This window comes from Notamacropus eugenii, chromosome 3, assembly GCF_028372415.1.
Source record: "Notamacropus eugenii isolate mMacEug1 chromosome 3, mMacEug1.pri_v2, whole genome shotgun sequence".
In the NCBI taxonomy this organism is placed as follows: Eukaryota; Metazoa; Chordata; class Mammalia; order Diprotodontia; family Macropodidae; genus Notamacropus; species Notamacropus eugenii.
In genome coordinates, this window is record NC_092874.1 from 388,968,193 (window position 1) to 388,994,114 (window position 25,922).

Sequence of the window (25,922 nt, forward strand, 5' to 3'; positions counted from 1 at the left end):
CTAAAGCACTGCATTCTGCTTTTGAAGAACTCTCTTTGGATCAAGACTAGTGCATTCTTACCAGTTCTGTTTGCCGGGACCCAGCAGAACAAATCTGATCCCTCTTCAGTGTTTGTGAATATAGTCTCTTCAAAATTACATTTCTGAAAGTATCTTTAATGTTGATTAAATATCACCTTCAAGGAAATAACGGCCATCTTAGCAACGCGGGCCTTTCCTCAATGATTTTGTCAGCTGCCTATTCAAATAACTGTTTGTTCTTCTGCTGTTATTAAACCTTGAATGTGCATGGAGATATAATGCTACTTACTGTAATAAAGTCCTTTCACTTGTTTAGTCATTCCTTACCTTTAAAATAAATCTTTAAAGAGGAACATTAGCAAATTCCCCTAGATAAGTTTATATCATGGAAAGTATTCTCATTGTCCATCATAGCTATAATATCTTCTGAACTCTCCAACATGTGAGTTATGAGAATGTGTCCTCATAAATCTAGGCTGGCTGTCTCAGATCAAATTCTGCTTCTCAAGCAATTTCCTGGCTAAATCCTCCCACATCATTTTAAATATTTTCCCATACAATGGATGTTAAGCCAACTATGATCCTTTACTGAATTATGTCGTATTTGCCACCTTCCAGCTCTTGGGAGTCCTGCCCCTTATGAGTAGACTTCTAAAAATATCATTTAAGACACCAACTAATTTCTAATCCTAGTTTCTATTAAAACTGATGGATGGAGGCTTCATTCCTAGTCTTTGTGCAGAACCACTTCTAATCACTAACAATATGCCTGCTTCAGATTAGTCAGGGGGCCAGAATCATTGGCCCAGTGAACCTTTTCTGAGGTAGACTGGGGAAGAAAAGAGGGTGTGTGTATGTGCAGATTCTCTTCTGTTGAAGTGGGGTCCTTCAGGCATCATGTCCTTAAGTGATGCTGGTCCCTCATGGTAGAAACAATTGTGATTTCTAGCCATTCAAAAACCAATTTTTTAAAAATGTACTAATGTTCAAATTCTTAGCAATCACCTAGTTCAAACCCCTAATGAAAAAATAAAAGTGACTTGTCCTAAAGTCATTTACATAAATAGTACACAGTCAAGCTGTCTCTCATTCCTTAGGCAGCTGGTGGGGCAGTGGATAGATGGCACTTAATAAATATTTATTGATTGAATATTGTTCTTGCTATTATTGTGGTCAACTTCCTGTGGGTCACAAACAAGACACAGTGACCAGGCTTTGCTGCAGGATGATGATGTGAAGGGAGGGTTGGGTGTTGGTGCTTCTGAATTCCATGGACAACTGCAACTATGACCTTCCTTGCTGCTCGCTAATGCCCCAGGGTCTCTTAACTGGCCCACTCCAGCCCACTTCCTAGACTGTCCTTCTTCCCTCTACCCTTCTTGGGGTAAGAGCTTTCCTGGCCCATTTCTAGAAACTATACCTTGTCACCACTCCCCAAATAAGAAAAACCCTACATAGAAGTCTAGCCATCCACTCAATCCTTTATTGCAGATTCCTATCTCTATCATATACCTGGGGCTAGAGACATGCTTGGACTGTCTGTGCCAGACAAGAGCTTTACCTTACTAAGTGTACCAGGAGTGGTAATTTATTGCTGCACCTCTGTATTTACCTTCTAGTGAGCTATAAATAACAATTCTACTGGCAGTCAATAATGAAATCCAAAAAATAACAGTAGGTTCTACCTCCATGTTGAAACTGTTAAGCAAAGAAGCCAATATAACATATTTTTTGAACTCTCAAAAGGATTTTTGGCTTGGATATGGGAAAACTGGCCTTTCCATGTTTTTAACCAAAATTAGGATGTAAGATGGGCCCATGTTTCCTAGCAGGTACCATTTGTATTCCTCACTTTGTAGATTGCCTTAAACTAGTTTAAATGAGCTAAAACCAGTCCTGTTTCCTGCTTTCTAATGAACTTAACTTAGTCTCCTGGTATGCTCCTTATTTATAGCACCCAAGGGATCTGAGTAACTGCCAATTATTATTGTGGGGAAGGTAAAGCACCTTAAATGTGTTTTATACCTTTACCCTGAAGCAGAAAATCAGGAGAAAAGGAAAGAAATGGGATTCAGTTGAGCACAACACTCAATTTAAATGAATACTTATGTACAGTATATAACAGCCTATATTCCTGCCTAATTCTCGACCTATGGATTTACAGGGTGAGCAGGATTTACAGCTGCTTATTGAATTTTGCTCCTGTAGATATGGTTACATAATTATTCATTTAACCTGTTTGTGCCTATTTTTATGGGGCTCCTAATTCTCCTTTTTAGTCAATCTGTGCACCTTTTGGAAAAGCCCTGGTGCTTATATTCCTCACTGCTCCTTAACCACATTGGCTTGTGTTGTACTTTCGCTTACTTTGACTTTAACAGGAATGAATTTCCATTGCAGGAGTTTTTAATGTATGTTCTGTGTGAGCTTATGTGAAGCACTGGGATGTGCTGAGTCAAAGACAATGAATGGGTCACATCAGGAGGATGCACAATGCACACTTGAACACTAAATGTTCTCAGAGAAAAGACAGGTGCTTCAGCTCTTATGTGCTAGAGCAGAGGAAGGAAAATAAGAGCCTGCATAAAGGCTATGAGCAGTGTTAATGTGGGAAAAAAATTATGATTGCATAATCATAACAGGGGTGTTCTGTAGTGAACTTGAACCAGCCTTCCAGAGACGTATGTTCAATCTTTCAGAGTGAACATTTACACCACGGCAACTGACCAAAGTAGGGGCATCTAAGTGGTATAGTGGATAGATCACTGGCCCTGGAATCAGGAGGACCAAATCCAGCTGTGTCACCCTGAACACGTCATTTAACCCTGACTGCCTCAAAAAAGAACGAAATTGGTGAAAGAAACAAATCAGGGATGGCTCTATTGTTTTGCTGATTGTCCAGTCTTAAGAAATGATGAAGCTGAAACTTTTTCTCTTTAAAAATTTTTATTCTTATTTTTCTTGTTATTTTTATAAATTTGACAAATGTCAAAAATGTATCTTGAGTATAATTCTCTCCCCCCCACCCCCCCAAGCTGATTGCTAAATATTTACTAGCACATCCCTGGGTAGTACAGAATTAAATGACTTTTTAAGTGTCACTCCTGGACACTCCAGGTTAAGACAAACTCAACTGTAATCAAAAAAGCATCCAGCCAAAACAATGAAGTACAGCACAGTATCTATCCCATCATAGTGATGAAGTGGTCTGGGATACAGGCCAGTGTCTGTGGTGATTTTTCCAACTGCCTTCAAGGCAACATGGTGCAGGTATTATTTCCACAGTGTTACATTGTTTTACATCCACAATTTGCCTATACTCCCCAGGGAGTGATACTGTAAAACATATTATTTAAAAGAAAAAAAAAGCCAAAATCAAAACCAAAAACTCCTAAAGTTAACTATAGAAAAATGGGAACTGGATCATACTGTGAGATTTGGTAGAGGTTAAAGAAAAAAAAAAAGGTAAAAATACACTCCATGTGCCAATTGAAGCCTCCTATTCTGTGTGTCCATCAAAAAAGAGGGCATAGCAGAGAGATTTCAGATCCTTAATTCTATTCAGCTGAATTCCTCAGCATAAGCCAGAAATAGTTTTTCCATATGTGCAAAATTTGAACTCAGGTCCTCTTATCTCCAGGGCCGGTGCTCTATCCACTGTGCCACTTAACTACCCTCACCCCTACCCTGTTTGTTCTTTCCAATGTACCCTGCTTGTCCCTCTAGCTTTAACTGTGGATGAACCATTGAGTTATATATTCAGACTGTAAGCTAAAAGCAGGCAAGGATAGCTGGGTGCTGGCAAGGCTTTCATGATCTCCTTAAAGAGTTATCACCAGCTCCTGTTCTTCTAACAAGACCCTAAATCAAGGTGCCTTTTGCCAAATTCTGCCAGCTGTTCAGGTGGATCTTAAAGTGTCAAGTGATCTCCCAGCCAACATCTCTTCTCTCCCTAACATAAGATTTAATGACTAAAGATATGGATGAGTTCTTGCTGAAAGCAAATAGACTACTGGAGATGCCTAGGAAGTTGCTATAAAACAAATCCTGCTTCCTCTCTATACAAAGAGGGACCAGGAGACACCTGCTGAGGAGGAGGAGATGAATGAAAATCCAAATCTGATTTGAACTTGCTTCTGCAAGTATGGTCCAAGTTCTGGTTCCTGCCTGTGATCCAGGAATAAGTCAAGAAAGGGATGGTAATTTATCACTACAATTAGGACTTAATTGTGTTCAGTGGCTTTAGTTATTGGCACAGAATGACACAGAATCATTTTCCAAGGAAAGATCTATTTAGCAGGCTGCTGTTGCTGGGACCTCAGGGGTTGGCATTCGCTCTTCCCTCTCTTTTGTCTCGGAGGTTTGCATCTGTTTTCCTTTGCCCTCCTGATTTAAAACCCACATCTCCACCCCTTCACCAAATATCTTCTTTCCCTTCAGGCACTGTGCTCTAAATGTAATCGCTGGGTTTTGAGCAAAGCCAAACCATTGCTGTTCAGATATATGGTAGTCCTGATTAAATGACATCTTTGCAGAGCTCGAACATTCTAGGGGCAAAATAATGTTCTCTAGAGAGAACAAAGGCTAAGTGGGATAAACTGAGTTGAAATAGAACCCCTAACACTACATTATATGTATCCCATAATTGGATCCTTTATTAGGCCTCACCACTTATGGAATACTCCATCCTCCATTTCTGTACTTCCAAGAGATTCCACATCCAAACAAGGTGTATAGCCCATATCGGTTTTTCACCATGGGTTGAATGCTATAGTCAGTAATTCTCTGTCTTGGTCCTATAAAGCACAGAGTAGTCATATTCTCCAAGGGATACTTACCCTTCCTCCACATATGTTTTACTTTTCCCCCAATTCACTTCTGAGGCCAAACTCAAACCTCACCTACTCTGAGTTTTCCTAGATCCCTCCAGTCAGAAAAGATCTTTTCCTTTTCTGAACTTCTTCAGTGGTTCTCTTCTGTACTACTCATATGACACTAATTATAATCTGCTTTGTATAGTTCCAGTTACATATTAATGTTTAACCTCTCTAATCAAAAGAAAAAAATCCCAAAGAACAACCCTCCCCCCACAAACACCAAATGATAGATTTCTTTTACTAAGCCTTAGCAAGAATTGATTTTTTTATTTACTTTAAATTGCAATTTCAAGTACAAGTTAAATTAATTCAGTTCTGGTTTCCTTAGTGTCATATACTTAAGACTGACTCCTTCCCTACCTCAATACTCTATTTGATGGGAAAACATACAATGTTCAATTGTTAGCTAGTATGAATAAATTAAAACAATGGGCCAATTGGGCAGGCAACCTGGAAACCTTATTAAACAAAAAACTCTGTTCCTTTCTCCAAAACTGAGCTGTCCTGGTGGCAGAAGTTTAATTTTCAATGCAACTAGGCAAAGAGTGCTAGGTCTGGAATAGGAAAGGAAGTAACTAGGAAATTAGGATGAGTGTTATTTATTTAAAACCCACTTAGGGGCCAAAACATGAGGAAAAACAAATTAGTGGCTTTGGATCACTGTGATTTTCATGGGACTGGACTCTATACTGTCCATATAGACTTAAATCTCTAACTTCAGCAGCAGTCCATAATGTTAGACCCAGATTAGACGAAAATTTAAAAATTTAGTGCAGCTATTTTATGTCTAGAAATGCTAAATGACAGTGTACTTCTATTCTACCAAAGGATAAACCAATTCTGGAACAAAAATAGGATCAATTTACCAACTGAAACAACCTCTGAGATGCCAAAAGGAGTCACAAATGACTCACAGTTCGCTTTTTTCCCATCTCTCCCAATGTTGACAGTATAAAGGTCTAAATCTAAAAGCACTTTCTTTTCTTTCCAGTTCAGATACATACCCAATGCCATACTAGTTGTACTATAAATACACATTTTAACTCAATTCAATATGTAGTAAGTACCTCTCACATTTAGAAGGCCAACAAAGAAAAATGTCAGCTTCACGGAATAAGCAAAAATTAATTTATCTAAGAGATGAACCCAAACATATCTTTCAAGCCACCTTTCAAAAATAAGTTTTGTTTTTTGTGAAAAGGCTAAGAATTTAGATATCTTCTTATTTTTTCCCTAACCTGATGTACTGGACATAACTAATAACTTTGCTATTGACCTGAAGAAAGTTGCAGTGCTCTTTTAAAAGCACAAAAGATACATTTTTCAGTCTTTAATGTCTAGTGTCCTTTCTAGAGGTTCTCACTAGAGAAGGGAGCTTGGTGACCTTGCACAGCCCTCTCTCACTCAAATCAAAGTCAACTGCAAGTCATGCCATCATCTTGATGTCATGGTCCTCTTCAAGAATGAAGGACAAACACAACCTGTGAGTGAGTAGCAGCTCCTCTCTTCTCCTGTCCTCTCTGGTGTTCTACCCAGGGGAAAGCACACTTCCATGGCCAAAAGCTGCCTTTTTTCCCTTGGGTTTACTGGATAGATTTCTTGCTCAAAGATCAAGCCTTAAACCCAATTCACTCTGGAGCTCATAGACTGGACAACAGGTCCCCACCTACCTAGCACAGAGAGAATGTAATTATTAAATAGTAATTGTTTCTCTTTTACCCAGGAACCCTGAGGGTCTTCCCCTCCCAGTTTGATTTTTTATTAAAAGGACAATCTTTTGAGTAACTACTTAAAGTAGCCTATTCATTGAATGGGTACATCTCACTCAAAAGGAAAATGTGATAAGACCTCAGCCTAAAAGAGCCAGGGTCTCATATTGCATTCTGGGCCATCTCCAATCATCCTGATGAATATAAGGCCACTGGACCCAAATGGCTCTGGAAAAGAAAGTGAAGCTGGTGACCTTGCACAGAGCTCCCTCACTTAAATCAAAGTCAACCACAAATCATGTCATCATCTTGATGTCATGGTCTTCTTTGACAAGAAAGACAAACACAACAGAGGTTCTCACCCTTTAACTGCCCATTTTGTCAGTCATCTTTGTGAGAAAAATTAAACCTGGATCTATTTCATTTAATCACATAGAGTCCAGAGAGGAAAGTTGCTGAGAACTAGGTCTACATGGATCCATATGTGGACCTTTGGCTGCTTAATCAATGCAACAATTTTACTGAAATAGCAAATATTAATATTGCTACTACTTATTTTAGTAATAATGGTGTTTCTTCAGTGGGTCTATGATCTATCTCATTGATGCAGGTTATCCTTCCATTGGTACAGATAGAAACCTATCTATGCCTTCACATCCTGCTTGATTCTTCCATGGATCCTTCATGGAGTATCCTTCCAATGTGATAGCTATCTTCTAGTCTTTTACATAGAAATGTAAAAACATTTTTAAGGGCAAAAATACTCAGAATAATTATGTTATCCTTCATTTGTGCCCCATGCTTGGATGATTTTTCTAGCCTATCTTTCCTCAGGGATATCTCTTATACCACTTTTTAAGCACAGGTGGGTCACCAGTGAAAATACTATTGCTTACTTACATCCATTATGCATCTATCTCCATTGCTTTGTGAATCTGTGAGATTTGTAATTGCCCAGTCTGCAAGAAAAACCACTGAGGCAGAGCTATGAGCCAATGGAACTTTATTAAATGGTCCATGGTCTCCTCTAATGAAGTGGTCCCCAGATTCTCCTCATGGTCTGAGATGCCCCTTTCTTCCACAACTTTTTTTTTTAATAAGGCTTAATACCAGATTTGATAATTTAACACTCTAGAGGAGCTACACAAAATACATAATCTCATTGGTTAACAGACTTTGCTCTTTACAGTCAAAAATAACATGTCAGGGGGGAGGGGTTGTCACAGGTTGGGTGAAGCATGAGGCATCCCGACTGACTAAGTGGTCATAAGATGGTTCCCTGCTCATGTTGGACAAGAGAAAATGATCCAGAAGTACAAAAATAAGTTGGGGGACTTTCCATAACATCAAGATATCCCACCCATGCTGGGTTTGGATATGGAATTTGAGTAAAATAGGATGGAGATATCTTTATCAGCAATCTTGTGGCTATGCAAGTGAATTTCATAACTGATAAACAAGTAGTAAACATTACATTAAAGTTTGAGGCCCATTATAAAGGCCTACTATAGGAACCTTATTTAATTATCCCTATATGATTCATGTAAAATATCAAACTGATTAATACTTATTGGAATAGAGTAGGGGTCCAAATGAATCATTTCTCATAAATCATCTTTCCCAGAGATTTTGTTCTTCCAAATTGGTTTATACTAGGAGAATGTTTATGTTGAAAAGAAGGACTTTTACATTGGGGGGTGGTGTGGGGTGGATGGGTACTTGAGATAGTTTAAAATTTTGATTTTCCTAACTTTTCCTCTTATTCATTTCTAAACTCAAATTATGGTCCATCTGCAGTCCTGCCCATACACGAGTACTATTTACTATGCTTACTATATGAACTGATCATATAAGCACATGTCCTAATCTGGACAAGAGGCAGTTTTCATCCATTTAATTTTTCCTATATGGATTGCTAGGCAGATATCTTTTGAATAATCAAGGATCTCATTAAGCAGACCCTTTATTGTTCTGAGGCTTGAGATAATCAGCATTTTGTCATCCATAAATAAGAGAATTTGGAGTCACCATCTATAAAGAATATCCATTTCATTCTTAAGTAGGACATTCCCCATGACAATGGTCAACCCCTCTAAAAAGCAAATATCTCCCTGTTTTATACCTGTTTATACCGTTAACATTAACTTAATATATGTTATCTTACTCTCCACCTATGCATGGACCTTAGTGGCTGGAAATTCCAAGGGACGCTGTTGTTGTCCCTGGTAGACCGTTCCCTGTTTCCCCCTTGGTTCATTGCTATGTTTAGTGTCTAATGGTTCCAGAAAGAACTGAACTTCATCATTCACTCTTGATCCTAAGAACACAGCAAGCGTGATGGTTCATGAAGGTAAAGCTAAGGTCCTATGACAGAGAGAACTTGGGATCAGGGTCAGAAGGACAAGCGAGGGAAGAAATTCAAGAAACTTTGATGGGAGAAGTGTTACAATGAATTCAGGCACAGGGATAGTCTAATAGAGGTATGTGGGGACAGATGACACATATGTTTACCCCAGTAGATAAGTGTAGGGTTTTGTTTCCTCTAATAAAATGTTTCTTGAGGAAAGTGACTGTTGAAATGTTGCCTTTGTATCTCCAGTGTCTGGCACAAAGTAGGTGCATAATAAATGTTTGTCAATTCATTGATGACCCATCCTAACAAGAGTTAGTATTTTTCTCGCATCCTCAGGCCATTGTCCTTTAATACTTCTAATGTTATTAAATCAGAATTCAAAGTTTCTGCATCAAAAATTAATTTCATTTTCAATTTAAATAATAGATATGTGCAGTTCCTTTTGGAGACTATTGTATAATCACTTTTATGAGTTAAAGTTTACCTTTTATTTTGGGCATCCCAACAAGCACTTAAAGGATTCTACCACATAAGACACTAGAGAAAATATTTAGCATATTATGATGGAAATCCTTGTGCCCTTGCTTACTGTTTGATTGGGGGGTTAGCAAGAGTTGAGCAATGGGACAAGGACGCATAGGAGCCTTGGGATTAGTAGCATTTTTCTCAGCCTCCAGCCGACTGGACCTGCTTCCTGCTCACCCTCTGCAGTAACTGTTTAGAGGAATAACTCTTGGCAAGCCTAGCCAAAGCACCAAGGCCCCTTCAGAGAGAGACAGGAGTTGGCATGTGCCACATAGGCCAAACCACTGCATCCATCTCAAGCATCACCTCAATCATCACATCCTGGTTGAGGCAGCCTAGGGCCATTTGCCAAATAGCACTGGGAAGAGTAGTGTCCATGAGCCAAATAGTCTTGTCACTGCACTCGAAGAATTACTGGGCTCTCCTATCTGCCCTGAACCTAAACCCTTTCATATGAGTTGTCTTTCCTATTAGAAACTGAGCTTTTGATGGGCAAGAATTGTCTTGCTTTCTGATTTATAACCCCAGCACTTAACAGAATCCTCTGAACATAGTAAATACTTAATAAATGCTGTTTCATCCATTTGAGTAGTATCTAGTAGTAAAACAGGTTTTCATATTCTAGAGAACAATACTTTGCAAAATGCAGAGATGTCAAAACAAACAAAAACCTCAAAACCATTAGTGTATTTCTATGCCATTCACCTAGGGATTTGGATAAGTGTGGTTCCTATGGTTTATTCTAGAGGGCTTTGCCTAGCTAAAGATGTTTTTGCCTAGTTAAAAATGTCTCAAAGGACAGATTATATACTGTGCTTCTTGGAGACTTTTATGAGTTAAAATATTTATTTAATGATTTCTGTGTATATTTGGTTACCAAATTATAGCACAGATGAGCAACTTGTTGTACACGGTAACTGGAAAGGCTGGTTCTGTTTTCACCCTCTTAACCAGTCAAGATGGACAAAGACCCAGAGGCACTGATCTGAAGCAAAGAACAGATATCAGCTCACACCCAACAAAAAGAGTACAAAATCCCAGAGACTCAGATAGAGGTGTGTTTGTTGTTATGTCTTCATGACCCCATTTGATATTTTCTTGGAAGAGATATTGAAGTGGTCTGCAATTTTCCTCTGTGGCTCATTTTACAAATGAGGAAACTGAGACAAACAGGGTAACTTGCCCAAGGTCACATAGCTCCTAAGTGTCTGAGGCCAAATTTGAACTCAGGAAGATGAGTCTTCCTGATTCCAAGACCAATATTGTATCCATTGTGCCACCTTGCTGCCCAGTAGGTATGCTAGTCAACAGTTAATAAACACTTATTAAGTGCTTATTATGTGCCAGGCACTGTGCTAAGTGCTGGAGATACAAATATGATAAAGATAATTCCTGCCTTCAAGGAGCTTAAAATCTAACTGCAAAAGACAACACACAAAACAAAGTTGAAAATTGAGGGAGTCATGGTAGAAAAGTCAAAGAAGTCCAAAATGTGTGTAGCTGGGTAGGGAATAGGTTTGTTGATGCTTCATCCACAGACATGGCGCCTGTATTGCTGTGCACCCATATAGTCTTAAGAGAGTGGTCCAAGTGTATTACAGGATCACAGATTTATAGCTGGAAGGTAACCCAGAGGTCATCTCGTCATTTTACAAGTGAGAAACTGAGGCTCTGGGAGATTCAAGGTCACATAGGTATTTGGTAAATTCAAGCCTAGGCCCTCTCATCCTAAACCTAATAGATGCTCTTTCCACTGATTCTGAACTTAACTCACACATCTGACAACCAAAGTCAGCCATATCTCACCTTTACCAAGAGTGGCTGCCTGTAGATGGTTACTCCTACAAGTGTCGCTGGACAAAAGTGAAAACAAGGACACTTGTGGGTGTGTTGTCTTATTTCTCTCTTAAGTGGAGGAGGGTATTTCAGTACAGTACAGATTATGAAGGTAGAGACAGATCAGTATGTTTATCTGGGCCCAGAGCTTGTAAATTACCAGGCACTATAAACCAGACTTATGTCTCCAAATAATATGTAAATAAAAATTTGTCCTCTGGATTATATATTTCAGGGTTATCCTTAGATTTCACATCAATTTAATTTTCTTAAATTAAACTCAAATGAAAACATACACAATCCACACCTACGCCTACACACCCAGTACTTGGTATGTGCCAAGTACAGTGCTAAGTGCTAGAGACTCAAAGTTGAAGAATGACATCATTAACTTCACTTTTAGGAATTTACAATCTAATAGTCAAATGAGATAATAGTCAAATCTATGACTCATTACTATATTAAACCCTGTGGCAGGAGGTTAAAGAAGAAACCCAATGAAACATTACTCTCTAGTAATATGTATGGTGTCATTGTTGACAAAAACAATTCAGTGTTTGAAAAAACATTTTTTTTGAAGGTGGGTGGGAGATCTCTCATGATTATAGGATGTTGCAGTGAAAGAATGGATTTGGAGTCAGGACATCTGGATTTAAGTGTATAATCTTACATTCACCAGTTACAGAGTGGTGGGATATAACAACAGTGGTGGTGTTGATAGAGAGGTTCCAATAAAGATGAGTCAGCAGTACAACCAGTAGTGGGATAAATCCATCTTTAGTCTGGGTCTTTTCCTTAAGTTGGAGGATCTGGAAGGAGCCAGTCAATCAGAAGTTGAGGCCTCAGGGGCAGGGTACACCTGAGAAGAAGCCTATGGTTGGAGTGAGCTTCTAGGGAAAAGAGGTTTGTAGTCTTGTAGAGAAAGTCCCATGGAGATGAGCCAGCAGTGCAGCCTGGGGAAGGATTTTATGAGTCTATAGTATTCTAAACACAACTTTTTTTTTGGTCTGGGTCTATGATTCTGTTCCTTAAGGTATTTCCTGTGTAGAGACTTCCTCCATTGATACAGATAAGCAACTCTTCTATAACTTATAGTCTTAACCAGGGTCCACGAAGTTGTTGCTTTTTTTAAAATTTCATTTATGATTGTTTTTGTTACATTTTAAGTTCTGAACTGTCTCCCTCCCTCCCCACTCTGAACTACCATTTGGCATCCATCCATCTATCTATCTATCTATCTATCTATCTATCTATCTATCTATCTATCTATCTATCTATCTATCTAAAGCCATACTATGCATACTTATATTTATCAGTTCTTTCTCTGGAGGTAAATACATAGTATTTGTAATACTCAGAATAGTTATTCTTTGAACAATATTACTTGTTACTGTATATAGTGTTCTATTAATTCTTTCTTTTTAGTATTTTGGTAACTGTATTCCAATATACTTGGTTTCCTTTGTAATCCCATGTATTTTATTTTATGCACTTAAAAACTTTATTCTGAAAAGGGATCCATAGGGTTCACCAGTCTATTAAAGGTGTCTAAGACACAAAAAAGATTAAGTCTGATCTTAGAGAATTATTTGGGGGTGCTTGACCATGGTCACACATGTAGAAAGTGGAAGAGCATATTAAACTCAGGTCCAGCACTTAAAGGTCATCACTCTTTCAAGAAAACCTTGCTCCTTTTTCAATGACTTCCTTTTTGTTTCTTTTGGTCCTGAATTCCCTCAATCCTCCCTCTTCTCTGCCCCTGCCCCACTCATTGAGAAGGCAAGAAAAACAAAACTCCTTACAAACATGTATAGTCATGTAAAATAAATTCCACAAGTCACATTCAAAAATATTAAGAAAAAGGAAGAAGAAGAAAATATGCTTCTCTATGAACTCTTGAGTTCATTAGCTCTTTATCAGAAAGTGGATAGCAAACCATACTCGTTCTAATATCACACTGCCTGTCAACAACAGTATAATACACAGGAAAAAAGAGATAAAAAAGACCCAGTCTCAGTTTTTGAGGAGCTTCTCTTCTGTTCGGATGAGCTTTTAGAAGTTTGGTTAGACTTTGTGAATGAAATCATGGGAGTATGCTAATTAGGTCCATTATAAATTTATGCCACATAATCTCAGTTGGGTCCTCACTGTGGCCAGGCTACCCTAATCAATCCGCTCTTCTACTCACCAAACCTTTTCATAATGTGCCATAAAAACCTTCCAACTCATCGTCTCAGCTGAAGACCTCACTTCCCTGAAAAAATGAAGGACATTTGCTAAGAGCTCTATTTTCCTGCTCTTCCTTATATTTTTATCATTCTGTATATAAGGAGGATTTTGCTGTCCTTTTTAGAGTTTAGTTTCTCAGAATCCATGACCATGGATGGCAATGTCTCATTTCCAGGTATTAGGTAATAACTCCCAGAAAAGCCCCAAGGATCCTAGATAGTAATTCCTGGAATCATAGTGAGAGACAGTTCTATTGTGACTGCGCCATGAGATATGAGGGTGACACAATTGATATTTACTATGCTTGCGCTGAATGATATTGCTAAAGTTAATCTATGAGCTTAATGTTGGCAAGATGCCTTCTTTGTTGCCCTATCATAGGGCACTACAACTACACAATAAAATATAGGGCAAGTGGACACTGGTCAGTGAGTGGGGAATCTGTGTGTGCCTTGACCAGCCCCCATCAAGCCTTGAGGGGAATCCACAGGGGAACCCATGGGAAAACCCATTTGGGATTGGGATTCGGGTAATGCATAGAGGAATGCATGTACCTGCCTTAACCAATCCCCACTGAGGCTTGAGGGGATTTAGGGGAGTGCACAAACTGTGCCTATTTTGATTGACCCCACTGAGAAGTAGGGGTAGTCATCCTCTCTTCTTGCTGGCCCCTGCAAGAAGGGTGGTTAGGGAATGCTGTAGATGCTGGTGCTCCCATTATCAGCAACCCTTTGAGAAGACTAGACTAGAATAAAGTAAGATTATTAACCCCTCCAAAGCAGTCTGCCTGTCTGACCAGATCAAGAGTGAACCTGTTAGAGGCTGGAGTCCAAAAACTCCAGTGTCTCCTGTGTGTTATCTGTGAAACACATTCATACATCTTTCCCCCACTATCTTCTCCTTTACTCAAATTTCACATGAAGAGGTGGCCTTTCTCCTTGCAAGGCAAAACCTTCTATACCTGCACCCTTCATCCCATCCCCTCTTGCCTTTTCTAGCAGTCAGCCTTTACAATCTTCTCCCAGGTCTCTCTAATAATCAATCTCCCCAACATCTACTGGCTTATTTCCAGTTGACTACAAACGTGTCTAAGTCTTTACCATTTTTAAAAAAAAGGTCCTCCCTTGATCTTTCCATCCTTACTTGCTACTGACTTACATTTGTCCTTCTTGGCTAAACAAGTTGAGAAAGTTGTCTACACAATGTCTCCATTTCTTGTCCTCTTGCTCACTTCTAAACTCTGCAGTCCGGCTGCCAGACTTCATCACTCAGCTAAAGCAGCTCTCTTCAATGGTATCAATGAGCTCTTAATTGCTAAATCCAATGTCCTTTTACTTCTCTGCAATCTTTGACACTGTAAGTGGATAGCTCCTCCTGGCCACTCCTTTACCAGGTTTTTGTGACATTATTCTCTCCTGGTCCTCTCCTTGCTGTGTCTCCTTCTTACTTTCCTTTGTTGGATGTTCAGCCAGGTTATACCCCTAGGCGTGTCACTCCAGGCTCTGTTCCGGGTCCTCTTTTCTCTTCCCTCTGATGAGGCAGATGGGGCAGGCAGGATGCAGGATGTGAGAAAGGAGATTAGATGCTAGATGTGATCTGTCATAGATTATGCTTTAATGTCCCCACCCCTATGTTTTCACAAAGCAGCCCCAAATTACTAGACATTTTGGAGTAGTGCTCCCCTTCCCCTCCTCTGTCCTCCTTACTTGTCTGTATGACAAAAAAACACCTCTGTATGATCTGATATTCCCAGCATTCCAGGGCCCTGCTTTCTCCTCTTCCCATTCTCCTGTTCCCCTTCCCCCATTCTGTCAAACTGTATTTAGACCAGACACCTAACCCGGCTAATTGCTCTACCTCCTGTGGAAACAGGCTCACTGGGTGCACTGTCCCAATAAATACCTTTCTTTAATCTGGAGACTGTCCAAGTGAATTCTTTCAGGACACTAGCTCCACCCATCTATTTTTCATCACCTCTATAGCACAATTTCATCTGAGTATCTCATCAGCTTCAACTATTACATATTACATTATAATATAGATTCAATTATTATGCAGGTGATTTTCGGATCTATTTGTTCAGCCCTAACCTTTCTAACCTCTAGTCTCACATTTCCAACTGCCTATTTAGACATCTCAAAATGGATGTTCCACAGACATCTTAACAGGTTCACCAATCATCTAAGAACTCATTATCTCCCCCTCTTCTGCCTCCTAACCTTCCCTTTTGGCTAACTTCTCTGTTACTCAGAGGGTATCACCCTCCTCCCAGTCACCCAGGTTCACAGTCTCGCTGCCATCCTCACATCCTCTTTTAACTCCTACATCCAGTCAGCTGGTAAATCCTGTAATTCTACCTCCCCAGCATCCTTGTGCACCACGGCCACCCCGGTGCTGGTCCTTATCACATCAGGCCTGGACCACTGCAGTAAGCTGCTTGTTGGGCTCCCTGCCCACACTGGTGCACCCTGCACTCACCGAGTGCGGCCTCCAAGCACGTTCCTAGACAAAGGACAGGTCTGACCAGTCCCACAATCCCCTTCACCGGCTCCCCACTCTCCAGGATCAAATACAAAATACTGACTGGCTTTTAAAGCTCTTCATCACTTGGCCTGGGCAGCCGGGCGTCGCAGGGGCATCTTCCCACGTTCGCCCAGGGGCTACCCCACGTGGGAGCTTCCGTGTCCTCCTCCGCAGACCGAGCAGAAGGACAAGACAGCGCCGCAGTATGTCCTGCCGGGAGAGTCTCCCACCCGGACGCGAAGTCACAACGGCCGTCCTGCTCCCCCCACCGTTCCGGGACCCGACTGCTCCTGAGACAGCGTCAGGAGAAAGGACCGACGGGCTCTCGGCGGCGCAGAGCGTCCCCGTGCCCCCAGGCCGAGGGGTGGGCGTTCAGCAGGGTCTAGAAGGGGAACGCAGTTCAGCCTCCCGGGAAGGGCTCCCCGAGAAGCAGGCGGACGGCCGCGGCTCTCAGTGAGTGCGGTCCTTCCCCAAGACTGGGACCGCACCCAAAAACCACCCCCAAACAAGCCCCGATGCCGCCGCGGCTGCCCGCGCCCACGGTCGAGGCCGGCCCCCGCTGAAGCTCTCCTGACTTCGCAGCCTCCCTCCACCCATCACAGTCGCCCACGGGGGTTTCCGCGGAGCCCTCCACGAGCAGCGAACTGAGGGCTGGGAGCACGGGGCGTGGGGCACACTCAGTACATGTTTCCACATCCATCTTCCACGAGTGAAACCTCCCGCTGCCAGCACGTCGCCTTCCACTCTACTTAATGTTTATTCTGTACAGATTCCGTCCTTACTTTGGATTTACCGTCCCCTCTCCCCCCCCTTCCCTCCAGGAACGGAAGCTCCCGGAAGGCAGAAGCAGTTTCAGGGAGTCAGCAAACAGTAGGAGCCTAATAAACACTCGTGGATTGGTCGAGTCCTTCTTCTCCAAGCACCTTCCGGCCCCGCCCCCTGACTCAGCACCGCCTATCACACTTCCTGGTGTGCTCACACTTGGGCGGGGCTGCGCGGCCCTCGCCCGGAGGCCTGAGTCATCCCGGACGCCGCGGGCGTGGCCTTCTAGAAGTTACCGGGACGCTCGGGAGAAGAGGCGGGGTAGGAAGGAGCCCTACGTTGTGATTGGCTAGCTGCCGGGTGACGCGATCGGAGCGCGCTGAACCGTGACTTGGCAGTAGTTTTTCCCGGGTGAATTCGGGCGAGCGGATAAATAGGCGGACGGGTACCGGAGTGGGTGTGGAGTTGTTTTGTAGCGGCTTCTGCGGGGCGGCCTGGGCGATCGTTCGAACTTCGTTTGGCGTGTCCCGGACGGACGTTCCGGGGGACTTTTCTGCTCCCCTGGCCGGCAGCAGCCTCGCTCCCCGGTACGAAGCGAGGCGTCTCTTGGAGGGAACGCAGGGCTAGAGGAGGGGAGGGTGCGCCGCCGGTTCTAGAGGGCTCGGGGCGTGGGGGGCGCTGCTTTACCGCCGCCGCTTTCGTGGCCGGAGACGCCTTCCCGGGCGGGCCGCCGGGATTGCCTGCGCTCTTTACCGCGCGGTCGTCGGCAAGTCCCGTGTCCTCTCCGAGTCTGGAAAGGGCAGGCGGCCGTGGCCGCCCCCGCTTAGCGGGCTGTTGCCGGGTTCCCCCGCCTGAGGAGGCACCGAGGCCGCGGCGTACAGGTTGGCGCGCTCCGGGTGCGCGGCCAGGACGGGCTCCAGGGCCCCGTCCCAGCAGGTGTGACGTCATCCCCATTTGTGCGGACGAGGAAACTGAGGCACGCAGAGGTTGAGGGGCTGATTTGCCCACGGTGTCACAGCTGCGTTCCCCCTCCGGCCCCGTGCGCCACCCGGCTGCGTGGACGTGTGTGTAAATAGATGTACGTACAGGCATCCGCGCTGCTCGTACACCCGTTCTTTCCGAAGCACTCGGTGACCAGTGGTCGCGCCGCGGGCTCGTCTTCCTCGGGCTCGCAGTGAATGCGGGGCCCTGGGCCGGCGCTCGGGCTGGCTTGCCCCCTGCTGAGCGCGGCGCCGCTTTTCATCCCCCGTTCCTTTCCCGCAGGTTCCCCGGCACCAGCGGCTGCAGCCGGCTTCGGAGTCAGCGCTGCTTCTTCCCACGATGGAATTCCCAGACTTGGGACAGCATTGTTCAGAAAAAACTTGCAAGCAGCTGGGTGAGCTTTGTTTAGTGGAGCGCGACTGCAGATGGCTGGCTTGGGTGTTTGATGATATGAGCGAATGAGGAATTGTACAGATCCACTGTGTTATTATTATTAACTACTGATATGAAGGACAGTAATAAAAACCAACTGATAACTAACCTGTCTGCAGTTTATAAAAAAACCTGATAAGTCAGCATTAGGCTAGTCAATCACAAGTTTGTTTTTAATCTACATTTTTGGTACAAGACAGTATTTTTATGGAACTGTAACTTCCGTTTCAAGAATAGCAGTTAGCTTTGTGAAATACTGTGATTCACGTTTGGAGTTATGAACTTTGTCTAAAACTCTTACAAAATTTGTGTAATCTGATATTTAATGACAGAATATAATGCAGGTAAAATTGTCATATAATGCAGTTGTATCTTTGCTTTAGTTCTCAAAATATTTTCATGTCTTCTTAGATTTTCTTCCATTAAACTGTGATGCATGTAACCAAGTCTTTTGTAAAGATCACGTTCAGTATGAGGCGCACAAATGTAGTGCCGCATATAAAAAGGTAATTCAGACTTGTCTGTTTCTAGAAATTCCAACCATATAAATATTAGAACTAGTTTTTGACACATTTTAATAGAATAAAAATAGTGGTTCAGTTTTCATAATCCAGTTGATTTGAAATATGTGATGAAAAGTAAGTCGAAAATGAAAAGATTTATATATCAAGTGGGACGTTAGAGTATGATATTGCTAAAGTCCCTATTATCTCTAAAATTCTGAATTGTACATGAGATCTTACAATTTTTGCTATATTTTAAAACAACGTAACTTACATGATTTCATTGCACAAAGCAGACCATTTCACTATATGTCCTATAGCTATAATAAAGCAGTTTACAAAACTTCAGCACAGCACTGTGAGGCTGGTAAAATAAGCATCATTGCCATCTTGTAGATGAGGAGAATAATGTTCAGACTAGCCTATGATCGTACAGCCAGCAAGGACCAGAGCAAAGACTTGACTGCTTTACTGGCCCCAAGTCCAGCACACTTTTAGCACCAAGGATTGTTGAACAGTTTGAAATTTTATTGAAATATTTATCACATTAACTGGCCTTCCCCCCCCCCCCCCCCCAGCATTTCCAAAGTGATCATACAGTTTTAATTACCTTACCATATATTAGCTATGCAACTTTAATGTAGTTGCATACAAACCGGAAGCAGAATCAGGACAAGTTCAGATTTTTATCTTTTGTCAAGCCATATTTTTCTTTATCAGTTTTGGATTGCCTTCCAACCTCTTCCGTTAACTGTTTTTAGGATGTGCAGGTCCCAGTGTGTCCACTTTGTCATGTTCCTATTCCAGTAGGAAGGGGAGAAGTTGCAGATGTTGTGATTGGACAACATATGGACAAAGACTGCAAATATAATCCAGCTGATGAGAAAAAGGTAAGTAGAATTTTTCACAAAATAGTAAAATCAGTGGATTGATAATTTAGCTAGGAAAAAATACCCAACACCTTATTGCCTCATTTTTGTCCTCAGAGATTTTCTTTTGCATTCGTCTTTTACCACTGCAGATGACTTAAAGCTAGGAATGAATAGTCACACATCTACTTTGAGAGTATTTAATGACCCTAAAATTACTGTTTTCATAGTTGATTACTAGCACTAAGAAAACTTCTTATGCAAACAATATCTGGCTACTAAAAGGGTGTGTTTCTGGAGTTACAAGTTTTTTGTGACCTAAATGAGACAGAAGAGCCTTTTTATTGATTATTCAAGTTGTGGTGTATTCCTCTCAGCCTATATTTGGACAATTTAACGTTCTCTAAAACATCTCCAATCTTGCTACTTACACCTTAGCATTGAGGTTTGGTGGCAAACGAGGTTAAATTGATTGTTGCAGGCACAGTTAGTTTCCAATTTGGGTACTTAATTGTGGATTTTAATTATCTCATTCCTGTTACAGTGGAGTATTATATGTGTAGTTTTAAACAGATGTCTGGTTACTTGTTAGACCTCCTGATTTTGTCAATTTATTGTTGCTAATGACTCGGTTCTCATTCTTTTGGTTGCTCTTAGATTTTCATACACCAGTGCTCAAAGGAGGGATGCAAGAAGAAAGAAACATTCCAGCTGCTTTGTGACCAGTGTAATGACAACTTCTGTATTAAGCACAGACATCCTTTGGATCATAACTGCAAACGTAGTGGTCATCCTATCTCCAAAGCTGGGTAAAAATCTGTTGTTAGCTATTCCAGACTAATAAAACAGGCTATTAACAATAAATAGCTCAAAACATTAATCTGAGATACGCTTATGCCTTAAATGGCCAACTACTGATAGTACAGAACCGGTAATACTAAAATCACTGTACTGGTTTTACAAGAGTAGCTATAGTGATGTGGAGACCAATATAAATGTGTCCAGCATAGCGGATAGAGAATTGGCCTTGGACTCGGAAGACCTGGATCCAAGTCTGCCTCTTTGATACACCAGTTATGTGAGCCTGGGCAAGCACTCAACCTCTCTGTGACCCTATGCAATTTAAAAATTAGCCTTGGATGATTAGTCCATAAATATAATGGTGAACGTTACTTTTAAGAATTGTATTGACAACTATGAGCAGTTTGAAATTTTATTAAAATTTTTGCTTCCTTAGGCTAATAATTACTTGCCCTTTTTTCTTCAGCATTTCCAAAGTGATTCATAGTTTTTACAGATTTTATCACATTAACTGTGCAGCTTTACACTATGGTTATATGCAAACTAGTTGCAGGATCAAGACAACCAACAAGTTTTGGTTTTTGTCTTTTGTTGAGTCAGATAGTCTTTCCTCTTTACAAGGTGTGTGTGTGCTGTCCTCTACCTCTCGTTAGCTGTTTTTAGGATGTGCACAGGTCCCAGTATGCTCCCTTCATTAAATCTGTGCTCCCAGGCATCTTCCCAACCCTCTAAGACTAATTCGCAGAATAGTTGGGTTTGAGTTTCTTCACTGGGAGTTTGCCGCACACATGAAATGACAAGTCTAGCCCTGCTTTTCCTGGGCATCTGCATAATTGGCTTCACAAAATAGCACTCAAGTTGACGTGACCTTGGCTGGAAGGAAAATAGTTAGGTAGTATGTATTAAGAACATACTATGTGCTCGGTTCTGGCGATTCTCAAACACAAGTCTCAGCTCTCAAGGAGTTCACATTCTAAAGAGGAAACAACCTGTACATACAGGTATATACAAAACAGATCCAAGGTGATCTTCATGGGTTATGCCATCCACCTTACGACAAGGTGGATCTTTAGCTGAGTCTTGAAGGATAGGTGAGAAGAGAGTTCACATATAGCTAGGGCAAAGTATGGGTAGTGACCAGTAAGGCAGTCAGTTTGGCTGGTCTCCAGTTCGCAGGAAAGGGGATAAAAACATAATAAGGCTAGAAGGAGTAGATGGGTGCTAGATTGCAAAGAACTTTAAATGCTAAATTGGGGGGAGGGGGAGGAATATTTGATTGTAGAAGAAGGCCATTGCAGTTTGAGTAGGGTGACATGATCAGGTCTTTCTTTTATGAAAATAACTTTGGTGGCTCTTGAACATGGGTTGAAATGAGGGGACACAAGTCCAGGCCAGTGGTGAAAAGAGCCTTGGGCTAGTCTGGTGTCATGTGAGGGAAGAGAAGGCTTGGTCACACATTCCTTGTTCCTACAGGTGAGTAGAAGTTAGGTTTGTGGATGTTTGACAGTTTAGGACTGGGAGATGTAGGGAGCTTAGAACTAACAGTTCGTCTCCTCCTTGTGTCTCTAATTTTGTTTCTTTACGCTGTGGAGATTCCATATATCTGAAATAAGTTCATGTTACATGCTGCAGCTAGATAGGTAATTGAATAAGCTTTATTAGATTCACAAGTGAATAGGTTTCATGAATGTTATTATGAATGTTACTTTTCTCATAGGTTTGCAGCTATAATGAGAGCTGCTGAATCATCTGGAGCTTCACACAAATTATCTTCCAATTGGCTAGCTCAGCGATTAAGGTATTAGTTATATTTAAAATTACATGTTGTCTTGGAGTTAACATTCTGAATAAAAAGTAACTAGTGGTGGTTCTCTGCTGCTTTATTGAAAAAAATTTTAACACATTTGTAATGTGATTAATAGTACACATCTTAAATTACATGCTCCAGTTGAATATAACTTAAAGGATTGTCTAATAACTTCATTCTTGTAACAGATAGTTAACCTTTCAGTTCTTTTGAATTCCATCTTATAAATGCTATTCTAATCTCTAATACAACAGAAGACTTAATTGAGCAGTAAAAGTTTTAAGTATAAATTGTGAATGTGTTTATTTGGCCTTTACAGGTACTTTATGTGATCTCTTCAGTATAGATCTGTAAAAATTTCTTTTTGTTCTTTTTCAGAGGGAAACAAAAGAGTTGATCATTTGACGTTCCTGGTCTCTAACCTCGCAATGAATGATTCTGTGCATACATATATAATTTAAAGTATTGTGGGTTTTTGCACAAAAACTAAGTTAGTACTTTTTGTGAACTTTAATCTGAAAACATTTTCTTACATTTCTCAGGGATAATTGTAAAACTTCATTAAAATTTGATACGTACTTTATACATTTTAATTGTAATTTTAATTTATAACTTCAATTGTAACTTGTTCTCAGAGTACATTTTGATTATAATTTAAGTTTAAAGTTGCATTAGGACGCTGTAATTACCTACTTGTTTCCGGGGCCTTCATGTCTCTGAAGTCTGTTCTTGCACCGAGGTACTAAGAACTCTTATACACTTACATGTTTCTAAATAAACTGAACCAATTTTGGTGAATTACTGGTCCTATTCGCAGGAAAGATATGTTCATTAACACACAAAGTATGTCTTTCTGCCTTTGCTTTTCTAAAACTTGACTTAGAAATAGTTGTTTCTTTAAACAATTTAGTAGTGACATTTTTGACAGATTATTTAGACATGGAGGCCTTAAGAAAAATCAAAAATATTTAAGCTGTTTGTGTATTTTTGGGGGTGGGGGGGACAGAAGGTGCTTTGAAAGCAGTGAACATAATACAGAAAAAGGCAGAGGAATTTTTAGCCTCTTTTGCAGAAGTTACTCTTTTTAAAACTAAGATACTTAGGGTCTTTAGTAGTCAACGTAGATAAATGTTAAAATAATATTGTTATGAACTCAAGGATGATATTAAAGTAACGCAAGAATATAAGTGATAGTCATCTTTTGGGCCAATGCCCAGAACATTTTGATGTTTTTGTTTTGTTAAGTAGGCAGTGAAATCTCATGTCAATTTTTATTACAAGTAATCTACAGGTAGATATTAATTAAGCCATAAAGGTTTATAGCCGTGCTTTACAGAGCTCTACAAATTGATTTATTTGGAATTATGGAATGGTTCCAGAAATCACTAAAGCTTGTGAATGAGATGATTATTCACTACTGAATGGAAGATGGTCTCATGTATTGAGGCTGCTGTATTCTGAGATGTCATCTTTATCACAAGCCAAGAACAGCATCCCTGTCTGAAAGTGTAGCTGGCAGCTGTGCTGTTGATACTGAAAAGATGATGATAACTATGACTTATCTTCCCTCATCTCATTTGCCTTTTTAGGTCTTTTTTTTCCTTCTGGAGTTGTACAATTTGCTGCTTTGTATTTTGTCTAATATGATTTACCTTGACTGAGGTACCCCCTCCAACTATCCCCAATAAAGCTGTTTTTGCATATGATTTCCAGCCTATTTGTAGTGTTCACTGAGTGTTAAGTGGTAACTATGCTACAACTTTAAAGAGCTATATTTAACTTAAAAAATTAGGTGTCCCTTACAGAAAGGTTTCCCGTGAATCACAGGGATATTTTAGGTGTTTTATATTCCATACCGGTAAGGGGGGGTGGGTGGGGTGGGTGGGGTGTGTGTGTGTGTGTGTGTGTGTGTGTGTGTGTGTGTGTGTGTGTGTGTGTGTGTGTGTGTGTGTGTGTGTGTGTGTGTGTGTGTGTGTGTGTGTGTGTGTCTCAATATGGGGACAGGAATCGCTTTTATTTTAGTTCAGAATAGGTAATAGAAGTCAGGCCCCTGTATCCCTGCCTTCACAGTTTAAAGAAGGTGTTCAGCAACTCTAACCAACGCGTTGAAAAAAATCTGTTCTAGACAGTGTTCCACACCCACCATGATCCTCAAAGCTCTCCAAAGCAGCAGGTAAGAAAGCATATTCCTAGGCTGTTTATCAGGGTAATTGGAACACAAAGAAGGGGAAACATTTTCTTGGTCCTTTAGAGACTAAATGCAGATTTGTTGAATGAATTTTTATTGACAATTGTATAAGACTAGTAGATACGGGGGATACAGAGATGGGTAAAAGGGTGACAGCTCTCAATGAGCTCACAGGGTTTAAATCATAGAAGTGGTGTACTGTCTAAAATGTTAGTTCTATATTAAGCTATATCAATGATATTTAGTCTTGATATAATATATGCTCGAGAGATTCCTTTAAAGTAACATGTTACTAATCACTGTTTTTTTAAGCAGTTATACTAAAATGTGTGTATATGGTTAACAAGGGGGATAGTGTATGACTACACCTGGATTATATACAAAGGTTGTTGTTCAGTCATTTTATTTCAGTTGTGTCCAGATCTTCATGACCCCATTTGGGGTTTTTTGGCAAAGATAGTGGAGTAGTTTGTCATTTCCTTCTCCAGTTCATTTTACAGATGGAAGAAAGTGAGGCAAACAGGATTAAGTGACTAGTCCAGGATCACACAGCTACTAAATATCTGAGGCCACGTTTGAACTCAAGATGAGTCTTTCTGACCCTAGCCTTAGCACTCTGCACTGTGGTGCAACCTATGATTTCAGATACACTGCCCTATTTTGACAGCTCCAGACCTATTTATCTTTTCAAAGTACACACTACCTAATGGTGAAAATGAACTGCTGTGTCACCTTATGAAAGAGGCAGGTATCTGAAATAGGAAACAGACTGCATGCAAGTATATATACATCATATACTGTGCCTCTTTGCCAAAATAATTGTACCTGCGTGGCCTCATTAATAGCAGCAATGAATTGCTGAGTTTGAGAGATGAAACCTTTTTTAATTTCCATTAAATATCTTCAAAATAGTAACAGAAATGAGTTTTTCTCCTTTAGCCACTCTACAGTAGTGTTCTTTGAACTGATATTTTAACCAACGTTAAAAAAAAACTGGCTTTTCCCTTTAAAATACTGTTGGTCACAAGTAAAATGGAAATCCAGGCGGTGAAGGTGTCAGCTCTGCCAGTGAATTAAGGAGGTTGACTTAATTTTTCTTGGTCTGTTTTATCTAAAATGAGCGTGCTGAACTAGAAGAAATCTTTAAGATAATCTAAAGTGACATGATCTCTACTATAAAAAACATAAGTTATTACTATTATCTTTTGAATGTCTATCATATTGGTCTTTTTATAATTGTTCAAATGAATATATCCCAATTATAGATGTGAAACCAATGTTGTCCACAAGGTGTCAGGTTTTGATACATAAGAATACTTGGAGAAATGTTCATAATTAGCATTTTATTTACTTACAATACTACGTACTCGACAGCATAAAACTTAGGCAAAATTATTAGGCCACACTGTTACGGAATAAAATTTGGGTGCAGTCTAGCAGCCTTATGAAAATAAATTCATAAAGGCCGAGTGTTATGTGGAAGGAGAGGACAATGACAGAGGACCA

At 40.7% G+C, this 25,922-nt stretch overlaps 1 protein-coding gene and 1 long non-coding RNA gene across 3 annotated transcripts in view; one reads left to right on the forward strand and one right to left on the reverse strand.

The window, feature by feature from the left end:
• Positions 1-25,922, reverse strand: part of LOC140497151 (uncharacterized) — a 108,231-nt gene that overhangs the window by 78,264 nt on the left and 4,045 nt on the right. The gene's annotated exons all lie outside the window — the stretch shown is intronic.
• ZFAND2A (zinc finger AN1-type containing 2A) lies at positions 17,292-23,934 on the forward strand. Of its 2 annotated transcripts, XM_072597748.1 has the most exons (7): positions 17,292-17,422; positions 18,099-18,210; positions 18,660-18,754; positions 19,513-19,641; positions 20,278-20,429; positions 22,139-22,219; positions 22,607-23,934. In XM_072597748.1, the coding sequence occupies exons 2-7, from the start codon at positions 18,156-18,158 to the stop codon at positions 22,623-22,625; spliced, it is 531 nt and encodes a 176-aa protein (XP_072453849.1). In that variant the 5' UTR covers positions 17,292-17,422; positions 18,099-18,155; the 3' UTR covers positions 22,626-23,934. The 2 variants fall into 2 exon arrangements, with proteins under 2 accessions (XP_072453849.1, XP_072453850.1); XM_072597749.1 differs by lacking the exon at positions 22,139-22,219.